Source organism: Marmota marmota, unplaced genomic scaffold (genome assembly GCF_001458135.2).
Source record: "Marmota marmota marmota unplaced genomic scaffold, marMar, whole genome shotgun sequence".
NCBI classification, from domain to species: Eukaryota; Metazoa; Chordata; class Mammalia; order Rodentia; family Sciuridae; genus Marmota; species Marmota marmota.
The window spans coordinates 38,232-59,746 of record NW_026007246.1 but is presented as its reverse complement, the minus strand read 5'-3'; the positions used below and the strand labels follow the sequence as shown (position 1 = coordinate 59,746).

At 36.3% G+C, this 21,515-nt stretch overlaps 1 protein-coding gene across 1 annotated transcript in view; it reads left to right on the top strand.

Moving 5' to 3' along the window:
• Positions 1-21,515, top strand: part of LOC107133685 — a 57,568-nt gene that overhangs the window by 7,931 nt on the left and 28,122 nt on the right. The window contains exons 5-7 of the mRNA XM_048797685.1: positions 11,601-11,680; positions 16,304-16,394; positions 16,623-16,679. Coding sequence (XP_048653642.1) covers positions 11,601-11,680; positions 16,304-16,394; positions 16,623-16,679 — 228 coding nt within the window. The remainder of the gene's footprint in view (positions 1-11,600; positions 11,681-16,303; positions 16,395-16,622; positions 16,680-21,515) is intronic.

The window sequence follows — 21,515 nt, the reverse complement described above, 5'->3', positions numbered from 1 at the left end:
TTATTGCCTTCTCATTATTCATCTCCATTCATGCACAGGTCCTTCTTCATCATCACCTGCTCATAGCACTGAGGATGGTCCTGTTATTTATGCATATACTGCACATATGACCATTGTCCCTCTTTAGAACATGAATGTCCAAACATCTTAACTTTCCTAGGAATCTTTCATAATGTAAATTTTGCCTCAGTCTCTATCTTGTTCCCTGTATCTGCCTGCACTGTCCTCTTGCTCTTCTCTCACCAATCCCTAAATCATCATAAAACATGTTCCTATTTAAACCCTGTCTCTATGTACAGCCTTTCAGCTCTGAGTATTTCTAGCCTCTGATAGGTAATCTCACTTCTGAAGTCTCCACTATCTCCATCTCTAGAATATAAATCATCGCTAGCACCTGTTTTCTAAGGCTCTTATCACAAACTCAACTGTGGTGGAAATTAATAAAAATGTTGACTGCAACATAATATAAAAGTAGTCCACTCAAGTCCAGGAAATGAGGAAGTAGACAGGAAAATGAATACTTTACAGGTCACATGTTTATTACCCAGTTTGGAAGCTATAAAATGTCTGTTGAAGCCCCAGCAAAAGAAAAAAGACTTTACATCAGGAATAACAGCAATAATCATAGATGCTTCACAAGTCAGACTGATTCCTAATAGTAAAAAAGAAAAGAAACAAAACAAATTTTTAAAAACTATGAAATTTGTTGATAAAGATGTAAATGTGATCACTTTTGCAAGATATCACAAATGATGTACAATGGACATTTTTAAATATAATATGTAAAAGAAGAGATAGTAAAAGTTCTGATGCCTCCTATTTCCATAGAAATATAATTTTTTCTCTGTGAAATTCACTTTCACCTAAAGTAGATCAACCTGTGAGTTATTTTAGCATTGTACATAGTGACACAGGGTATGACCCCAATTGGTGCTCTGATGCATTGATCACTAAAATTATTACTAATTGATATCAATATGTACTAGCTTCAGAGGGACATGTCTATAATTGCAGGTACTTAAAAGGCTGAGGACAGATCCCTGTCAGGTTTCAAGCCAACTTTGGTACTTACAGACGCCCTGTCTCCAAATATTAAGACAGGGAATTTGATATAAATGCAATAGTTCTTGCCAAGGATATACATGTTCCTGGATAAAATACCCAGGCCTACATGCAAACAAAATAAAAATTTCAAACATGAGGTTTATTCACCTAAAATTAAGCTTGATTGAAACTGTATTTTGAGGAAAGTAAAATGATAGGACTATTACTACTGTTCCTTTTTACTTGGATTAATTGCCATTCACATTATTTTCTAAGTAGTTTAAAAATTTGTGCATTTTTCAGCAGAGTCCCATTTGGGCAAGATATCCCAAGAAGAGCAACAGAGACTTGAAGGTTCTGGGCACAGCAAACAACAAGTATGTACATGTGTCAAATTCCAAATTACTTCTATTTTCTCATTCTCAGTAGATCAATTAGGCCAAGTGAATTGAACTCATAGAACACTCTTTGGGGATCCAAACATCACAAATTAATATTTAAGTGTAAAGATGTTAACAGATCATTAATATAAAAATAGCTTTAGAAATCAAGGTGATTACAGGTAAGCTTTATATTAGCATTGTTCCTATATTTTTGAAGAATGTTTGTGTTTGCATCTGTGCACCATCCATAAGTGGAGAGTGATAACTTGGAGACTTAGAAATAACCAGTTGAAACCAGGAACACACGAAAGGCAATGACTCACTGAATCCATTCATGGAAAAAACATCTTCATTCCCAAAGGCTTAACATTTAATTTCACATTACCTGTCATCTAGGCCAAGGTTTCCAGTGTCTCCATTGAGGAAGGGAACAGGCTCCAATCAGAAACAAAACTCTCTCCTTATGGGATGAGAACACCTCATGATGGGTATTGTTCTGCTAATGTACAAACAATACTTGTTTCCTATCCATTGTCTGCAAGAAATCAATGAAATTATGAAAATGTTTACTTTACCTCTTTATGTGAGGTTAGACCAAAGATTTTGGATGCTATTTTTGGGAAATTATGAAATTCTGAAGGGTTGTTTTCCTCCTGTTCTCATATGATCTGTGTTACTATGTAAAGGACTTACATGCATTTGCATGGGTTCTCATCCACATTTACATGTGGGTCCTTGTAGTGTTCAAGATTCTCTTTGGGATGTGTCCTTAGCAGGAATTATATCTGAGTATCAGGTTTGAAAACCAGCATTTTCCACATGCCAGTTTCACTCACAGGTATTTCTGTGATAGTAGACAATAAACTCCCAACAATGATCACAGTTTATAGAAAAACACAACTGTAAATAAAATGTATTTTTAAAATCATCTCTAGAACACGACAAAAGGAAGAGATGAAGTAGGAAACAACAATGTTTACCTGGCAAATCAAAAGGGCCTTGGTTATAATACAATTATTAGAACTTCTGTTAAAAATGAAGGAAAGTTGGGCTGGGGATGTGGCTCAAGCGGTAGCACTCTTGCCTGGCATGCGTGTGGCCCGGGTTCGATCCTCAGCACCACATACAAACAAAGATGTTGTGTCCACCAAAAACTAAAAAATAAATATTAAAACTCTCTCTCTCTCTCTCTCTCTCTCTCTCTCTCTCTCTCTCTCTGAAAAGAAAAATTAAAATGAGAACTAAACTGGCCACTTCATAGTGAATGCACAGCCCCCGCCCAAACACACACACACACACACACACACACACACACACACACAGTAATGGAATGAAATTTTAAGAAAAAAAATAAGATTGAAGGTGAAAAACGAAATAAGGTGAAAACTCTATACCAATAGCAGACAAAAATATATCAAGAACAACAACAGCAAAAGCTTCAGATTTCCCTTATACTAACATTATAGAAGATAGTTTGTCCAGGATTTCTAATTTTAGAAACCTACTTTGGCAGGTTTCTGGGAAACAAAAATAATCCAGCTCTTTCATTATTTGCTCTAGCCCCAAGAGGCCTAACCTGCTATTGGCATGAATAAGCTGAGCTCATAGGCTCGTTGGTTCCCCACCTCACCCAGAGAAATGAGGGAACTCTACAATTTGAAGAAAATCCTCACCCTTAGTACTTGTTCATATACACAGGGCTGTGGACCCATCTAACATGGAAACTGACAAACACTCTGGCCCTTGAACCCTGGGAACTACTCAGTAATGCAGACTCCAAGGATGGACTCCTATAATCAGTGATGTAGAGGTGGGCAAGAGTCCATATCTCTGTGGGGTTTTCTTACAACCTATTGGAGAAGAGCAGGCATGATCTACTTGCAGAATCTGTGATTTCCTCTGGGAACTGAAGGCAAACACCATTACACCTTATAATGCCCCAGCACTGCTGCATTCTTCTGTCACTTGAATTTTCAAAAAGCACTTCTCCTTCACTGTCATTATTCTAAACAACCATTTCAAGAGATAGTGTTCTGTGGACCTCTACTCAAAATAACTATCCAACAGGCACAACGCATGTATTCCTGGTGAGAGATTCCATCCCACTCTAATTATCACTATCCTGACACCATTTGATCAGGGTAAACTTCTACCATTCTGTAAGGAGACTAGATTCTGTGTTTTGAAGTTGGAAGACCTGCAGTGGTTTCTGATCCAGCACACAGGGTCACTACAATGGGACTCTTCTCCAAGGTGTGTGCCCTGAGGATTTTATTGTAATCCCCAGGAGACTTTCTGTAAGCACCAGTGTGTTGGAAATATGAACAAGTCTCCAAATGCATCTCAGCTGAGATTGTTTACCATCCCTGGTGTGGCTGTTGATTTGTACTTTTAGAATGAGGATTCTTAGAGCTTCAAACAACACATTTCAATGAAAGTACCATGACTTTTTAGTCTTTGTCAGACCACAGGTCCAAGCTGCAGCTATGCAGAGCTCTCAGCAGATCTGGTCTCAGATTCTTTTTAAAACCCATTTTAATTCTTCTTTTGGGTGCCTCCTAACCATTGTTTTGTGCCATGGTTTCATCTGATAGAAGTTGAAATAGGAATGTATGTTTTTTCAGTTATCCCAGGAAAAAAGCCTCTGTGAGGTAACCAGAGTGAAAAAGATCCTGCACTCACCATCTAATTCTGCCTAGGAATTTGGGCAGTATTTTGAACTTTGTTTGAAAACCATGCAAAAATCCAAGTCTCTCCTTTGCTGAAAATGTTGTATTTGAGTTGAAAGGAGTCTATATTAGCTTCCTTTTTTCTCTCTAAAATAATTTTTATACATTTAAGAAGATCTTGCTGCTATAACTTTTATATGTTTGAAAGATTTAAGGCAGTATTTTAATACACAATACGAGGAATCATTTTGCCATAATGATTTATCAAGAATAACTAAATTGCTAAAAATCAGTGCTGAAGAGGCTGGGGTTATGGCTCAGTGGTAGAGCACTCACCTCGCAAGTGAAAGGCCCTGGGATCAATCCTCAACACCAGATATAAATAAATAAATAAATAAATAAAAGTTATTGTGTACAACTACCAAAAATAAATATTAAAAAAATCAGTGCTGAAAATTCCATGTGTTTTCTTTAATCCATTCTTTGTTGGTGGGTATCAATTAGTTCTATAACTCTATAAATGTGACTTTCAGTGCTAAAATTGAAGTTCATATATCACGTGTGCATTCTGATTCATACATTGGGATTAATTGGAAGGAGTGGGAAAGCTGGATTGTAGTCCTAGAATCTAAAGGAATCTCCGTAATGCTTTCCAATGTGGAGGTCTTAATTTTCAGTCTGGCAGTGTAGGATTGGACTTTCCTGCCACATCCTGAACTGCACTTATTATTTGAATACTTGAAAAATGTCATTCTGATTGGGGGCATCTGAAATGCCAATGAAGTTTGGAATGGTATTTCCTTGAATTCTGGTGGGCATTTTGTAATTCCCGATTTAAGAACTATGTATCTCTTGCTTTTCCCATTGTTTAATTGGGTTAGTGACATTCTCCTCAGCCTTCAAAAGGAGAGATTCATTACTTGTGCTCTGCTACTTTTTCCTGGCAATGCTGCAGTGTATTTCTTCAATGAATGCATTTCTTTTTGAAAAAAATCCATGAATTCTGTATTTCATCTCATCACTGGTTCTCTGTTGTGGCTTTCCAGCATTTCCAAACAGCCTGACTTATTCATTATGTAGCCATACACCAGTTTTTCTGGCTCAAATCTCTGAAAATACTCAGTCATTAAATAGTGTATTCCTTCCATGGAATTCCAAGACTTTCTTCAATGAAGATGTTTGCATACTCTACCCAAATGCAGTGTTTTCCTTTGTCCACATTAATTGTAGACATATTTTCGTTCCAAATTTCTCTTCCTTGAAAATGAAATTTTCATAAAGTAAATACTTTGCTGAAACATATTAATTTTAGGAAGATTCTATGACTCAAATTAAACAATTCCAAGCATATTTTCTTCCTACTTGACGTGACACATTTGAAAGTCTCTATCACATGAAATATCACATTTTGACATTAAGTATTTAACCCTCACAGGCTGCAGTTGTGGCTTAGTGATAAGACTGTTTGCCTTGCATGTGTGAAACCCAGGATTTGATTCAGCATCACATAAAAATAAATCAATCAAATAAATGAATCATGCCCAACCACAAGCAAAATTTTTAAAAAATTAAATTTAACCATCCTATGTCTAAAATTTCAAATCTATATAACATCAAGTTCCAGTCTCAAAAGAGTTTTGATTGTTTTCTACTGTGTTCTTAGTTTTGTTGGGAGAATGCACACATTGCTAGTTAAGCACTGATGTGAGATGTTTTGAGTATATGAGTATCAGTGATTGTTGTCAGAGAACACATTTCCTCTTTCATTTTTCCTAGTTTTATCCTATGGGTAGCTAGATGAAGAGAAGAGCTCAGCTTCACTGGGGCTGCATAAGATCATGCCTCATAAGGAAATATTGTTTCACTAAGTGTAATGGTCTAATCTCCAATTCAAAGACTGCACAAATGTAAATATGGGGATGTGCAAAGAGTGATGATATTATCTATATGTAACTCATTTTTGTCATTATTATTACCAGAGTGATTCTGAGAAACATCAGGAGATGTGTGCTGCTTCTGAATCTGTTGAGATCAATGCAAGCATAAAAAAGGGTATGAGTGAACTTGGAAAAGGTAAGAACCACATAGAAGACTAAATACATTGGAAAGAATATGGCCAAGAAATATGAGCACTGGTAAATACTAATTGTGCAAGACATGTGCATATTAAATAAGTAGTAAAGTTTAAGAAAAAAATGTAAGAAGTAGAGTATCTCATTAGGTTTCAGCCACAGGTTAAATTGGATGTATAGATAAAGGTACTGAACTGTGAGTTGCATTGAGACATACTTTTATCACAGGGAAATTTAAATAAGGAAAAGGTCATAAAAAAGAGGGAATTAAGACTGATGAAGGTAGTGAGTACACATCATCAAAAAGAATAAAAGTAAAGAAGAACAAGTGGTACTCAGGAGAGGGTAGGAAATCCCAACAACATGTGAGAAGGGAAAAGAACAGGGTTTTCAAAATGGGGGAAGAATTTGTGTGTTTCCAGTTCCAAAGTTAAATGATGGAGAGGATTTAACTTTTTCACTCTTCTGACTTACTCACAATTGGGAATGAATTGAGAAGTGAAGACCTGTTTCCACAGAGCAAAGTTCACTTACCCTAATGATTAGGCAGGTGTACAAGTTAATGACATGCAACATGTTGCTACTCACTAGGGCAAAATTTTAGGGCAGAAACAGCAAATGGATTAGTTGAAAAAATTAGGAATTGTTATTGGGCATTTTCCAAATCCACAGGTATCTAAAATTAACTTTGGAAAGCTTACAGATTCTTCTAAACTTTATTTTGAGGGATGAATCCAGAGCTACATTCAAATTAACCTAGAGGAATTAGAAGCTGACAAATTTCACACTGTCACTCTGCAATGGTTAGGAATCATCTCTTAGTGACCATGTTCAAAATCTTGTTGTGACTCAGCAGGTCATAGCTTCTATATGTTCATTATAGTCTATGGTGATTCAAACGATCCTGGTCTGTAGAAAAAATGATTTGGAGCTGTGCATTGGATATCCTTTTGGGAACTATGCAAGAAACACTATCAGTTCCTACATTTCAGGACACAACCAGGTCAAGTGCAAGCACAAATCTTGCTTTTCATTCTGAGCATGTCTCTTGAGATGTGGGAGGGACCCAAAGACTAAGGTGAAGAGAAGATATTTCTAAGATAAATCTGTCACATTGACAGGCAGCAAGGTGTGGCAAAGAGCCATACATAAAATGTAAAATGTAAGGAGACATGCTCCCACTTCCATGGGTTTCTTTGGAAAAGCTAAAGGGATGGGAATGTGATGAAGGTAACATAGAATTTAGCAATATGGAATAAGGAAATATGGAAATAAGCAATAAGGAAATATGAGGAGCAGGAGAGAATTCTCGTCAGTTCTTTTCACTTTGTCTGTTTCAACTCAAAATCCCAAGCAGTCATGATAGGAATCAGTTACAACTAGAAGAATCTGTGTAACCTGCAGCTACTCATTTCCCCCGTCTACATCCAGAGGCATCACAGTGTGTGAGGCATCCATGTGTCATTCAGATGAGCACTGTTGCATTTTTGAAGCATTCATTGCTTTAAAGGACACTAATATTTCCATACTTACTATTCTCATTATCATCCTTAATATTGTTGATTTCATTATTTTATTGGTGCTTTGTGAGAAACCATGTCCGTGGATGTTCCAGGAATGCACCATATTGCTGAGGTAAATTCTGAACTCCAGAAAGCAAATGTTGTGATCATCTGGAACTTATGTGCAATTACTTGAAAAGCTGTCAAGATAAGCCACACCAGACTCATTTTTTAACCAGAAAACTTTTATGAAGTTTTCTCCTCCAACACCAATATGATACTCTTTTTGTATCAACAAATTTCTTTGAAACACACTAGTCTATTGATATATGATAATTCTGAAAACTTTCAGAACACTTTTCTTTTTGGAAAAGTGCCTAGTATTTCCTAGTCTGCACACTTTAGCTTTACTGTATATTTTTTTTTCAATGGATAAGGAACCACTGTCTTCCAGGAGAGTGCAAAAAGAAAGTAATTATTGATTAAACAAGTGTTTCTGGGAAAAGAATCAGTTTTTCACATAAGTTTGAGCAATATGTGTATTACTTTTTATTCTAAAAACACATATCACATAGCTCAGAAAACTCTCTCTGATGTGCACATAAGTATACCTTCTCCTGAAAACTCATCGCAAAAATGGATTTGTTAATTATGAGGCAAATGAGGGACAGGAAGCATACTTATAATAAAATGGATTAAATGATTCTGATAGGGTTCACTCGAGATATGTCCTGCCACATTTTAAACTCAGTTTCCTTATTGCACTTCTCAGGGTCCTTTTTTCCTCTTCTGAAAACAGATCACTGTGCTCTTCAGCATTCTGCATCTCTAGCATTCTATTAAAGACCATTGCAAAAGTGATTTTACTACTGGAAACTTAACTGCAAGTTTTCTGAAACCTATATTCCTGATTCTGATTTAGTACATTTGAGTCTTCTGTCATTGCTCAACATAAAGCCCCCAAATGAAAGAGGATTCCTAAAGCTAAAATAGTCTTCACCAATGCTAACTACCAGGACTAGGGTCCATATTCATTTAGTGTGTAATGAGGGTAGTTTTGTTATATTCAGATTTTTTTGAAAGTAATTAATTTTAATTAGGTATATACATGACAGCAGAATGCATTTTGATGCATTCTCCGCAGTTGCAGCACAGCTTCACATTTTTATGGTTGTACACAGTGTAGTGTCACCATATATATACAGTACCTAGGGTAATTATGTCCATCTATTCCACCATCTTTCCTGCCCCCACATACCCTCCCCCCTCCACTTTGCGTATTCAGATTTATTTGAGCATCATCTCAATCTCTTTTCAGTTCTTCAGGATTTATGTGATTCCTTCAAGGTAAAATTCATCTTCTATGTTTATTTTACATTATTAAGTGCATGCTGGATGGGATCAAATCTAAAATATATATTATATCTTTTATCCAAGAACATCCAGCCTATGAAAAAAATAGAAGAAAAAAGGGTAAAATTGACGATGGAAACATGGAACTTCAATATAGGTAATTTTGTGGTACAATTTTTCTGGAAACCATATAATGAAACCTTTGAAAGGATAACAAACTATTCACACATGATATATATATTCCACAATGTGTTGTGATTATTGCCACAACATGTGGATGTTGATGCTTGATCCATTTTTCAAAATATTTTTGTAAACTCATGAGGAAAATATATTAAAAAGTGCTTATATCATACTTATCTTTAAAATTATGTTTCCCAGACTGGAGTCATTATAGTGGTTAGTTGAAATGTGAGGCTGATTTTCTTTCTTCCCTAAATTTAAAAAGAGCTTAAAGGGGCAGAGCTAGAACTGAGATGCCTGAGAAAATGAAGATATGATTTTTGCTTGAATCCAGGAGGGTCAGTATCAGCCTGTGACATGGGAGAAACCCATTGAAAAGAGAATGTCAATTCTACTATGACAACTTGTGTATGGACTAATTCCATGACCTTGTGTTTTGTTTCATGCTTTACTTTTGTTCATGCCCTTCATCCTTGATATGATCAGTCTATAGCAAGAAAGGATTATCATATGTAATCTATTTTACTCCTTTCCTATAAAATGAATCCATTATTGCTGGAGAAACTTCTTTCCAGGAATTTGGACTAAATGATCTAAATCAAAAATAAACTTCCACATAGCAATAAGAGATTGCTCATATTCCTACGACATGGTTTGTTTATGTTGTTAATGCTTGGCATTGAACTGGATTCTTTTGCATGCTGGGCAGTTGATCTCCAATTGATCCTCTCCCACAGACTTTTCTGATAGTCCTGTGGGATTTGTAAATCCAATTTCAGAAAATTTCACACCAAGCTTCTAAATGAGTTATCTCAACACAGGAAGATTTTGCTACAGGAGAAAATACATGCTAAATGAAAGCAACATTCACAGTTCCTGCACTGTATTAAGCATCTCATTTGTGAACATGAATAACAGAATCTCAAATTACTCAGACCCACCTTCTGTCTTTGTTCATTTAATTAAAATTGATTCTTACATCTCACTGAAAATTTTCTACTATTTTGAGAAAAATGCCACCCAATCAGGATGCATCAATTTTCTAGTGCACTGTTGCCTTCTCATTATTCATCTCCATTTCATGCACATGCTACTCAAGGTCACCTGCATATTGCATTGAAGTTGGTTCTGCTATTTATACATATACTGCATATCAGCCCACTTTAATACAAGGATGTCCAAGCATCTTAACTTCCCCAGGAATCTTTCATAATACAAATTTTTCCTCACTGTGTATTTTATCCCTCTCTCTGCCTGCAATATCCTCTGGCCATTCTCCTTGCCAATCCCTATATAGTCAGACAAGCATGTCCCATTTAAACCTTGTGTCTATGTATAGCCTTCCATTCTTTCAGCATTTCCTCTGTCTGGTGAATATCCTCACTTTTGAAGTCTCCTTTCATCTTTATCTCTAGAAAAGTATTTACCCCTGGTCCCTAGTTTCACCTCTAGCTCTTATCACAAATTCAGCTATAGGTAGAAATAAATAAACCTGTTGACAATAACATGATATAAAAGCAGTTCCCTCAAGTTCAGTAACTGATGAACTGGCTAGGAAACTGAATACTTTACAGCTCACGTGTGTATTACCCGTACAAAAGTTGTAATATGTCTAAAGTAGTCCCAAGGAAAAGCAAAAACAGTTTATGTCAGGAATAAGAGGTATAATCATGGACCATGGATGTTTTGCATGACAGAGGCAATTTTAATAGAAAAAATATGAAAAGAAAGGGAAATTAAAAAGAAAAATAATATGGAATTCATTTTATTAAGGTGTAAATGTGATAATTTATCTGGGACACAATTAAGTACAAAGGATTTTTAAAATTTAAAAATTGAGCAAAGAGTAAACAGTGTGATGATTTTTGTTTACATGGAAATTTAATTTTTCCTATAAAATATTTATTGAAGTCGAATGAATCAAGTTGTGAGTTATTATAGACATCATACATGGTGAATACCTAGTGTCTTCCCCAGTGGTTTTCTGAGTTATTGGACCAGTAAAATTACTCTTCAATGATGTCAGTATAAATGGGGTTCAGAGGCACACATCCATAATTGCAGGTACTTGAGAGGCTGAGGCAGGCCCCTGCAGGGTTTCCAGTAAACCTTGGACTTTACAGACACCCTGTCTCCCAATATAAAGACTTGAGATCTGAAGTAAGCATTATAGTATTTGCCAAGGATACACATGTTTTGGGGTAAAATACACAGGCCCACACACAAATAAAAATTTCACACATGAGTACATTCTCCTAAAGTAAAACTTCAATAAAAATATAACTGGAAAAATAAAATTATAAGATTATTCATACTCTTCCTTTTTATTTGGATAATTTGTCCTTCACATGAATTTTTTTAGTAGTTTAAGTTTATCTGTGCATTTCTCAACAGAGCCACATTTGGACAGATCATCCAAGGCAGAACAGAAGAGTTTTCATGATATTGATGATACTGCACATCGCCAGCAAAAGGTAGGCACATGTGTCAATTTAAATTCCTGGTCATTTCTTTTTCTTTTTTCTTTTTTTTTTTTTTGCTTCCAGACATTAAACTAGGCCAATTGAAATGACCTACTACAATACTCTTTGGGAATCCAAACATAGTAATTAAATATTTAAGTACAGAGAAGTTAACTGGTCAGCTACAACTAAAAAAAAAAATTAAAGAAATCAATGCAACTATTAATTATATTTACCTTATCTATTTAGTTGTGGTTAGACCTAATTCTTTGGATGCAATTTTGGGGAAATCATGAAATTTTGGAGGTCTTTTCCTCTGTTTTCCTGTTGTCTGTGTTAGTAGGTTGTTCATTTCCATGTACTTGAATGGATTTCTATTCCACAGACTCATGTGGGTACTTGTAGTGTGCAAGTTTCTCTTTGGGATGTTTCCTGGGCATTATTTATTTCTGAGTATCACAGCTGAAAATGAGCATATTTTATGTTCTACTTTCACTCACAAGTATCACTGTAAGGGGAGAGTATCATGAGGCCACCATCACCCTGCTCATAAGGTGTAAGCCATCTGAGAAAAAGAAGGTCTGAAATAAATAGTAAAGAAATAAGAGCCAGAGCTAGAAATTAAGTTTGAAAGGTGAAGCAGAGCTCTTAAATGGATCCCCAATTTCAGTGGAGCTGCAGCTGAGCAACTAGAAAATGTCTCTAGTTCTTCATTTAAAGGAGAGTGTATCAAAGGCAGGGATAAGTTTTCAGAAAAAGGAAACGTGTGTGTGTGTGTGTGTGTGTGTGTGTGTGTACTAGGGATTGAACTCAGGGCCACAAGAACACTAAGCCACATCCTCCACCCTATTTTGTATTTGATTTAGAGACAGGGTCTCACTGAGTTGCTTAGCACCTCACTCTTTGCTGAGACTGGCTTTGCACTCATGATCCTCCTGCTCAGCCTCCTGTGCTACTGGAATTACAGGCATGCACCCCTGCACCTGAAAACAGGAGGAATATTCTTTTTGGTGTGGTAGGTGTCTTGCAGCAAAGAGTTTGATTAGCATACTGGCCACACCCAACTCTGGCTGTGTGGCTGTGTGGCTTCACCTGGTCAACCCATCTCCAGTGCAGTGCTGAACCTGATGGAGCTGTGTAAGAAGTCACATGTATGGGGCCAGTCTCTCAAACCAGCAAGATTGCTGATGGAAATTCCCAGATACCAGACTTTTTCTACGCAATGGCTTCTATGTCTATTTGATTCTCATAAAGTGCATGGCTGGTTCCTGTCAGGAGAGAGTAAACTCCAACAACCATCACAGCATAAAGAAAAACATGTATTCACTGTACACAAAATGTATGTTTTAAATTATCTCTAGAACAGCAATAAATGAAGAAATGGAGTAGGAAATAACAAGGTTGATCTCCAAAAACACCTGCCTTGGTTATAATACAATTATTGGAATATATTTTTAATATGAAGTAGAGTGAAAGTGGTGGGACTAAAGAGAGACAGAATAGGAGAAGAGGAGAAAATGCAATAAAAATTAGAAATGAAAGGATTTATAGTGAGAATAAAAATTGTCTCTGGGTACCAACCCCCCCCAAAATAGAATGAAACTCTCATTTAAAAAAGAGAGAGAAAAATGAAATAACATGGAAAAACAATACAAATAGCATACCAAAAAATAATGAACAATAACAGCAAGAGTTTGAAACTCCCTAATATTAACACAGTAGAAAAGAAGATATTTCTATCCAGGATTTCTAAATCTAGCCACAAATAACTTTGGGGGTTTTCTGGAAAACAAATATTATCCAACACTATCTTTATTTGCTCTAGCTGCAAAAGGCCTAACCTGATATTTGTATGAATAAGCTGAGCCCCTCTGCTCCTCTGTCTCCCACCACACTCAGAGAATACTGAGGAAATTTAGCAATTTCAAGAAAACCCTTACCCTCAGTACTTGTTCGTGACTCAGAAAAGTGGGTCTATCTAATTTGGGAACTTCCTGACAAACACTCTGGTTCATGGAGCCTAGGGACTAGTATGTAATGCAGACCACCTGGTGGATTCCTGTAGCCAGTGGTCTAGAGATGGGCAAGATTCCATGTCTCTGAGTAGTTTCCTGGCAAACTATTGGAGCATGACAGTCATAGTCTGCTTGCAGAATCTTTTGGAAACTGAAGGAAAATATCATTGCACCTAACAATGCCCCAACACTGCTGGATTCTTCTGTCACTTGAATTCTCAAAAAGCACTCTCCTTCACTATCATTATTCTAAATACTTATTTAAAGAGGCAGTGCTCTGTGGACTTCTACTCAAGTAACTGTCCAACAAGCATTACACATGTATTGCTGGTGAGAATTATCAGCCCATTCCTGACTATCACTATCCTGAGAACATATGATGAGGGTGAACCTCCACCATTCTGTGTGGAGAGTTGGCTATGCATCTGGGAAGTTCAAGACCAGCAGTGGTTTCTGATCTCACCCACAGAATTACTACAAGGGGACCCTTGTCAAAGGTGTCTGCTCTCAGGATTTTATTGTAATACCCGGCAGGGTGTCTACAAGTATAAGCATGGTGGTAACAGATAAGAACTTGAAATGCCTCTCAAGCCAGCTGACTGGCTTGACCCTATTTGCACATGTGTGTCTGCACATGTGTGTTGTTCTGTAGGAGGACAATTTTTCTACCAGAAATAACCTTGGCACTTGCTTTCACAAATCTTCAAACAACATCATTCAATGAAAATGCCAAGAACTCTTCATCCTTAGGCAGACCACAGGACCAAATTCTAGCTGCCCAGAGCCATCAGCAGATCTATCTCAGTTCTCTTTTACACCTACCTTAATACTTGTTGTGGGTGCCTCAATGACCACAGTTTATGAAAGAGTTCCATCTTATAAAAGTTAAAATAAGAATGAAGGTTTTTTTCTGAAATCTTGCAGTGCCATTCTGCCTATGCAATTTGGCAGTATTTTGAATTCTGGTTGATAACTTTGAGAAAATTCAAATACCTTCTTTGCTTAAAATGTTGCATTTGAATTGAGAGGATTATACATTAGTTTCCTTTTTTCACTAAAGTATTTTCCTTTGTATAATTAAGGAGTTTTTGCTGTTGCAACTTTTATGTTAGAGCATTTAGGGCACTGAATTCATATAAAATATTGGGATTTATAAATAACTAATCTGCTCAAAATCAGTGACAAGTATCTTTTTTATATACATTTTCTCCTTGATGGATATTAGAGTTAGTTCCACCACTTTATAATTGTGATTACAGTGCTAAAACGTTGACATTAAAAAGTCACATGTACATGCTGGTTTTGTTACATTGGCGTTCAAATCAAGAAGTGGAAAAACTGGGTCATATGGCAGTTATATTCCTAGAATCCAGAGGATTCTACATATTGCTTTTCAGTGTGGAAATCTTAATTTTCAGTCTGGATGTGTAAGATTATACTTTTCTCCCACTCCCTGCACTTCACTTATTATTTGAGAACTTGATAAATGTCATTCTGACTGGGGACATCTGAAATGTCAATGCTGTTTTGAATGCTATTTCCTTGGGTGCTAGTGATGGTGACTAATGTTTATATGGCTGTGGGCAAGTTGTAGTTCCTGATTTGAAATATGTCTATCTCTTGCTTTTTTGTCATTTTTAAAATTGGATTGGTGAGATTCTCCTCCGCCCTCCAGAGGGGAGATTTGTTGCTTGCCCTATGCTAGTTTTGCTGGCACAGCTGCAGTCTATTTCTTCTAGGAATGCATATTTTGTTTTAAAAGCCATGATTTCTGTGTTTCATGTGGTCACTAGTTCTCTGTCATGGCTTTCCAGTTATTCCACACAGCCTGATTTATTCATTACTATGCAGCCGTACACCAGTTTCTCTGGGTCCAAACTCTGAAAGTAGTTAGTCAGGAAACACAGCGTGATGCTGTGCTACTGTCTTACTTCTTTGAAATTCCTTTTAGTTCTTTCTGCAATAAAGAGTTTTCATTCTCTAAGCAAATAGAGTGTGCTCATTGGTGTGCATAAAATACAGACACATCTTTCGTACTGAATCGCTGTTCTTTTAAAATGAAATTTTGACTATGTGAATATTTTGCTCAATGAGATGCATATTTGGAAGGCTCTGGAGACTCAAAAGAAACAAGTGCAAGAATATTTTCTTCCTATTCAAGATGACCCATTTGAAAGACTCTTATCATATCAAGTATCATATGTAGGCAATCAAAAAAAATTTGACCTTTCATTGTTCAAAATGTTGTATCTCTATAACATCAAATCTAATTAAAAAAAAACATTTTAAACAAATTTTCTACTCTTTATTTTGTGGGAGAATGCAGAGTTTACTAATTGAGCACTGGTATTAGTTGTTTTGGATATATGCATATCAGTGAGTTTGTTGTAAGGGAACAAATTTTCCTCTTTCTTTCTTCCTGATTTTCCCCATCAGTAGCCAGATAAAGAGCAGAACTCAGTTTCACCTGGACTACATGTGTCTCATGTGGAAATATCATTGCAGAAAATGTAATGGTCTAATCTGCAATTGCAATGACTTCATAACTATAAATAGAATGATGTTCAAAGAGAGGAGCAGAAATCTATATAAAACTCATTATTGTCATTATTTTTACCAGAGTGATTCTGAGCAACTTCGAGAGGAGTGTGCTGCTGGTGTATCCAGTAAGTTTGATCCAAGCACAAAGACAATAAATGGACATGGAGAAGGTAAGAAACACAGGATACAAACTGTATTGGAAAGAGAATGGCCAAAATATATGAGCACTGGTATACAGTACTTGTTCAAGGAATGTGCCTATTAAATAACTGGTAGGGACAAACACATTAAATGTAAGAACTGGTGTATCTCATCGGGTTTCAGCCACAGGTTGAATTGAGTGTATTTGCTAAAGGAATTGTATTGTTAGTTGCATTTGACACATGCTTCCCTCACAGGTAAATTTGAAACAAGGAAAAGGACGGAAGAAGAGGGAATGAAGACTGACAAAGGCAGTGAGTACACACATTCAAAAACAAATAGAAAAGAATCAGTGGTAGTCAGGAGAGGGTGGGAAATTCCACCTACAGATGAGAAGGGAACAGAAGAGGGTTTTCTAGGTAACCTAATCAATAAATGGGCCAAGGACCTAAACAGACACATCTCAAAAGCGGGTGTAAAATCAATCAACAAATATGTGAAAATTGTTCATTATCTCTAGCAATTAGAGAAATGCAAATCAAAACTACTCTTAAGATTTCATCTCACTCCTGTCAGAATGGCAGCTATTATAAAGATAAACAACAATAGTGTTGGCGATGATGTGGGGGGAAAAGGTACACTCATATATTGCTGGTGGGACTGCAAATTGGTACAGCCAATATGGAAAGCAGTGTAGAGAATCCATGGAAAACTGGGAATAGAACCACCATTTGACATGCTATCCCTCTCCTTGGTCAATAGACAAACACTTAAAACAGCATACTGCTGGGATACAGCCACATCAACGTTCATAGCAGCACAATTCACAATAGCTTAACTGTAGAACCAACCTAGATGCCCTTGAGTAGGTGACTGGATAAAAATGTGGCATAAATACACAATGGAATATTACTTAGCAATAAAAGAGAATAAAATCATGGCATTTGCAGTTAAATGGATGGTGTTGAAGAAAACAATGCTAAGTGAAGTTAGCCAATCCCAAAGAAACAAATGCTGAATGTTTTCTCTGATATAAGGAGACTGATTCATACTGGGGTAGGGAGGGGTAGCCTGAGAGGAATAGAAGAACTACTGATAGGCAAAGGGGTGGGAGGGGAAGGGAAGAGGCAGGGTGTTAGAAATGATGGTGGAATGTGATGAACATCATTATATCCAAAGTACATGTATTAAGACATGAATTGGTGTGAATATACTTTGTATACAAACATAGATACGAAAAATTGTGCTCTGTATGTGTAATATGAATTGTGATGCATTCCACTGCCATTTAATAAAACCATTAAAAAAAGAAAAAAAAAACAAAATTTCTTAGAAATAAAAAGAGGGAATACATTATATTAACTCATTAAACTATATTTCTGTTCAAAAAAAAGAAAAGGATTTTCAAAATCTGGAAAATATTTATGTGTTTCCAGTTTAAAAGTTGAATGAAAGAGAGAATAAAACTTTCCCACCCTTCCTCACTTATACACGATTAGGAATAAATTGAGGAATTAAGATCTGTTTCCACAGAACTAAGTTCAGTTACCCTAAATGATTAGGCATGTATATAATTAAATGACTTGAAACTTGTTGCTACACCCTAAGGCAAATTATAGGGCAGAAAAAGCAAATGTAAAAGTAGAAGGAAATATGAGTGGTAATTGAGCATTACCCAAAACTACAGGTATCTAAAATTAACAGTGGAGAGATCACAGATCTTTCCAAACTTTACTTTGATGGAACATTTTTGGGAAGAATCCAAAGCTACACTCAAATTGCTATAGAGGAATAGAAGCTGACAAATTTCATACTGGAACTCTGGAATTTTAAGGAATCATCCCTTGAAGATCATGTTCAAACTCTTGTTCTCACTCAGCAGATCTTTGCCTCTACATGTCCATTACATTCTAAGGTGACTCCAATTATCCTGGTCTTTAGACAACATGATTTGGAGCTGTGCATTGGATATACTTTGGGGAAATATACAAGAACCACAGCTGGTTCCTACACTTCAAGACACAACAACCAGATTAAGTGCAAGCATTAATCTCACTTTTTTTCTGAACATGTCTCTTGAGATGTGGGAAGAACACAAAGGACTAAGATGAAGAAATTATATTTCTAAGATAACTGTGTTACATTGGCAGGCAACAAGAGTGGCAAAGATCCATATGAAGGATGGAAATGGAAAAACACAAGCTCCCACTTTTATGAGTTTCTTTGGAAAAGTTGAAGGGAAGAGAAAGTGAGGGAGAAAACATACAATTTAAAAGGGAAAAAAAACAAGTAAATAGGAGAATTCTAGTCAGCTCTCTTAGCTTTCCTTTCTTCAAGTTGAAGTCTGGTGCAGAGATTGTAAGAACCAGTGGCAACTGGCAGAATTAGGATAACCTACAGCCATCCCTTTCCTGCCTCTATATCCAAGAGGCATCACAGTGCTTGAGGCATCCATTTGTGTCCTTCAGATGAGGATCCATGCATTTTTGAAGCATTCATTGCTATAAAGAAGCTGATAATTCCAATCATACTATTCCTATTATCATCCTTAATGTATCTATTTCATTATTTTATTGGAATTTTGTGAGAAACCAAGTTCCTGGACATGCCAGGAGTCCATTATATTATTGAGATAAATTCTGAAGCCTAGAAAGCAAATGTTGTGATCATCTGGGACTTTTGTGCAATTACTTCAAAATCTGTCTACATAAGCCTCGCCAGACTCATTTTTTAACCAGAAAACTTTATGAAGTTTGCTCCTCAAACACCAACATTGTTACTCTCCATGTATTTACCAACTTTTTTGAAACACATTAGATTATTGGTATGTGATAATTCTGCAAGAATTCAGAACACTTTTCCTTTTGGATTGCCTTGTCTGAGCTCTTTATGCTTTACCATAGATTTATTGCATAGATGTGGGACCACTATCTTTGCACAAGATTGCCAAAAGAAAGTTGGTATTGGTTAAACCAGAGTTTCTGGGAAAAGAAGATCACACCAGTTTTTTACATGAATATGAGCAAAGACCATTAACTGTGACTCTAAACACATGTGTCAGAGATAACTGACTCAGAGAACTCTCTATGATGAGCAAACAAGTGTACCCTCCTCTGAAATCTTATCACAAATTTGGGTATATTAATTATAAGGGAAATGAGGGACAGGAACATACTTATAATAAAATGGGTTAAATAATTCTGATAGGATTTACTCAAGATATTTGCTGCCACATTTTTAATTCTGCTTCAACATTGAACTTCTCAGGGTCAATCTTTCCTCCTCTGAACACAGATCACTGTGCTCTCCAGCATTCTGCATCTTGACATTGGTATATATGCCAATGTGTTTCTATTAATGGTCATTGCAAAAATGACTTTGCTGTTGGAAAACTCAACTGAAAATTTTCCTAATCCTTTATTCCTAATGCTGATTTCTCACTCAACATGAAGTCCCCAAATGAAAGAAGATACTTAAAGCTAAAATAATCTTCATCAATGCTAACTAGCAGAACTAGGGTCCCATATTCATTCAGTAGAACCACGATTGTAGTTTTTTCATATTCAGGTTTTGTTGAGCATACATCTCAATCTCTTTTCAGGATGTCAGGATTCATGTGCTTCCTTCAAGGTAATTCATCTTCTGTTTATTTTAAATTATTAAGTGCATGCTGGATGGGATGGAATTTAAAATGTTTATATAATATCTTCTCTCCAAGAACATCAAGCCTATGAAAGAGGATTCATTTCCCCAAAGACCAAAATTGAAGATAGTAACATGCAAAGTCAAAACAGGTAACTTTTGTGGTACAACCTCTCTGGAAAACATGTAGAGAAACTTTGAAATGATAGCAACTCTTCACACCTCATGTGTGTTATTTTCCCACAGTGTGTAGGAAGGATTTGCAACAATATGTGGATGTTGATGCTTACATCTCTTTTCAAAATATTTCTATAAAATCATGAGAAAATTATACTTAAAAATAACTTATAATAGATGTCTCTAAAATTATGTTTCCACATTTGATTCATTACAGTAGTTAGTTGGATTATGAGGCTGATTTTCTTTCACCCTCGTTTTAAAAAAGCTTATGTTGGGGCACTGCTACAGTTGAGAAACCTAGGAGAATGAGGATATGGTATGGGATTGAACCCAGGAGGTCAAGAACAGTTTGTGAAACAGAAAAAAACTCATCTACAAGATAATGTCAACTCTATTATGACCCCTTGTATATGAACTTTTTCCATTGTATCTGTGATTTGTTTTATGGTTTTTGACATTCACCAATAATGTGGTCAGTCTGTAGCAAGAAAAGATACAATGTATGATCAAATGTAATTTAGTTTACTCCTTTCTTGTAAAATGAATCCATTATTGGCTGGAGAGCATTATTTTCATCTCCCACTGAAGCTCTCCCATAGACGACTCTGATTCTCTGATGGGAAGCATACTTATAATAAAATGGATAAAATATTTGTATTTTCAAAGTTCACAAAATTGCCCACCCTCTTGTTGAAGTAGTTTCCTCAACATAGAAAGATATTGCCATGAAGAAACTACATGATAAAGGAAAGCAACATTCACAGTAGCTGCATTTACTACACATATTATTTGAATCCTTGAGATATAGTCAGGAGCAGAATCATACATTCCTGTGGCCCAGCTTCTTTCTTTGTTTCTGTAATTAGTCTTCATTTTACAGAGTTCACTGAAATTGTTCTATCCTCTGTATTTCCAGAAACATTCCCTCCATTCACGCTGGCATCAACTTCCAGTGCACTGTGGCCTTCTCATTATGTATCTCCATTTGTGCACAGGTCCTTCATATTAATCTGCTAGAGCACTGAGGATGGTCCTGTTATTTATGCATATACTGCACATATGACTATCAGCCCTCTTTAGATCATGGATGTCCAAGCACCTTAACTTTCCTAGGAATCTTTCAAAATACAAATTTTTCCTCACTGTGTATATTGATCCCTCTCTATGCCTGCAATGTCCTCTGAAATTCCTCTTACAAATCACTATATCTCCATAAAAACATGTTCCCTTTTAAGCCCTGTTTCTCGATGTACAGCCTTTCATGCTCAGCATTTCCACCCTCTGGACATAACCTCACTTTTGATGTCTCCGCTCATCTCCATCTCCAG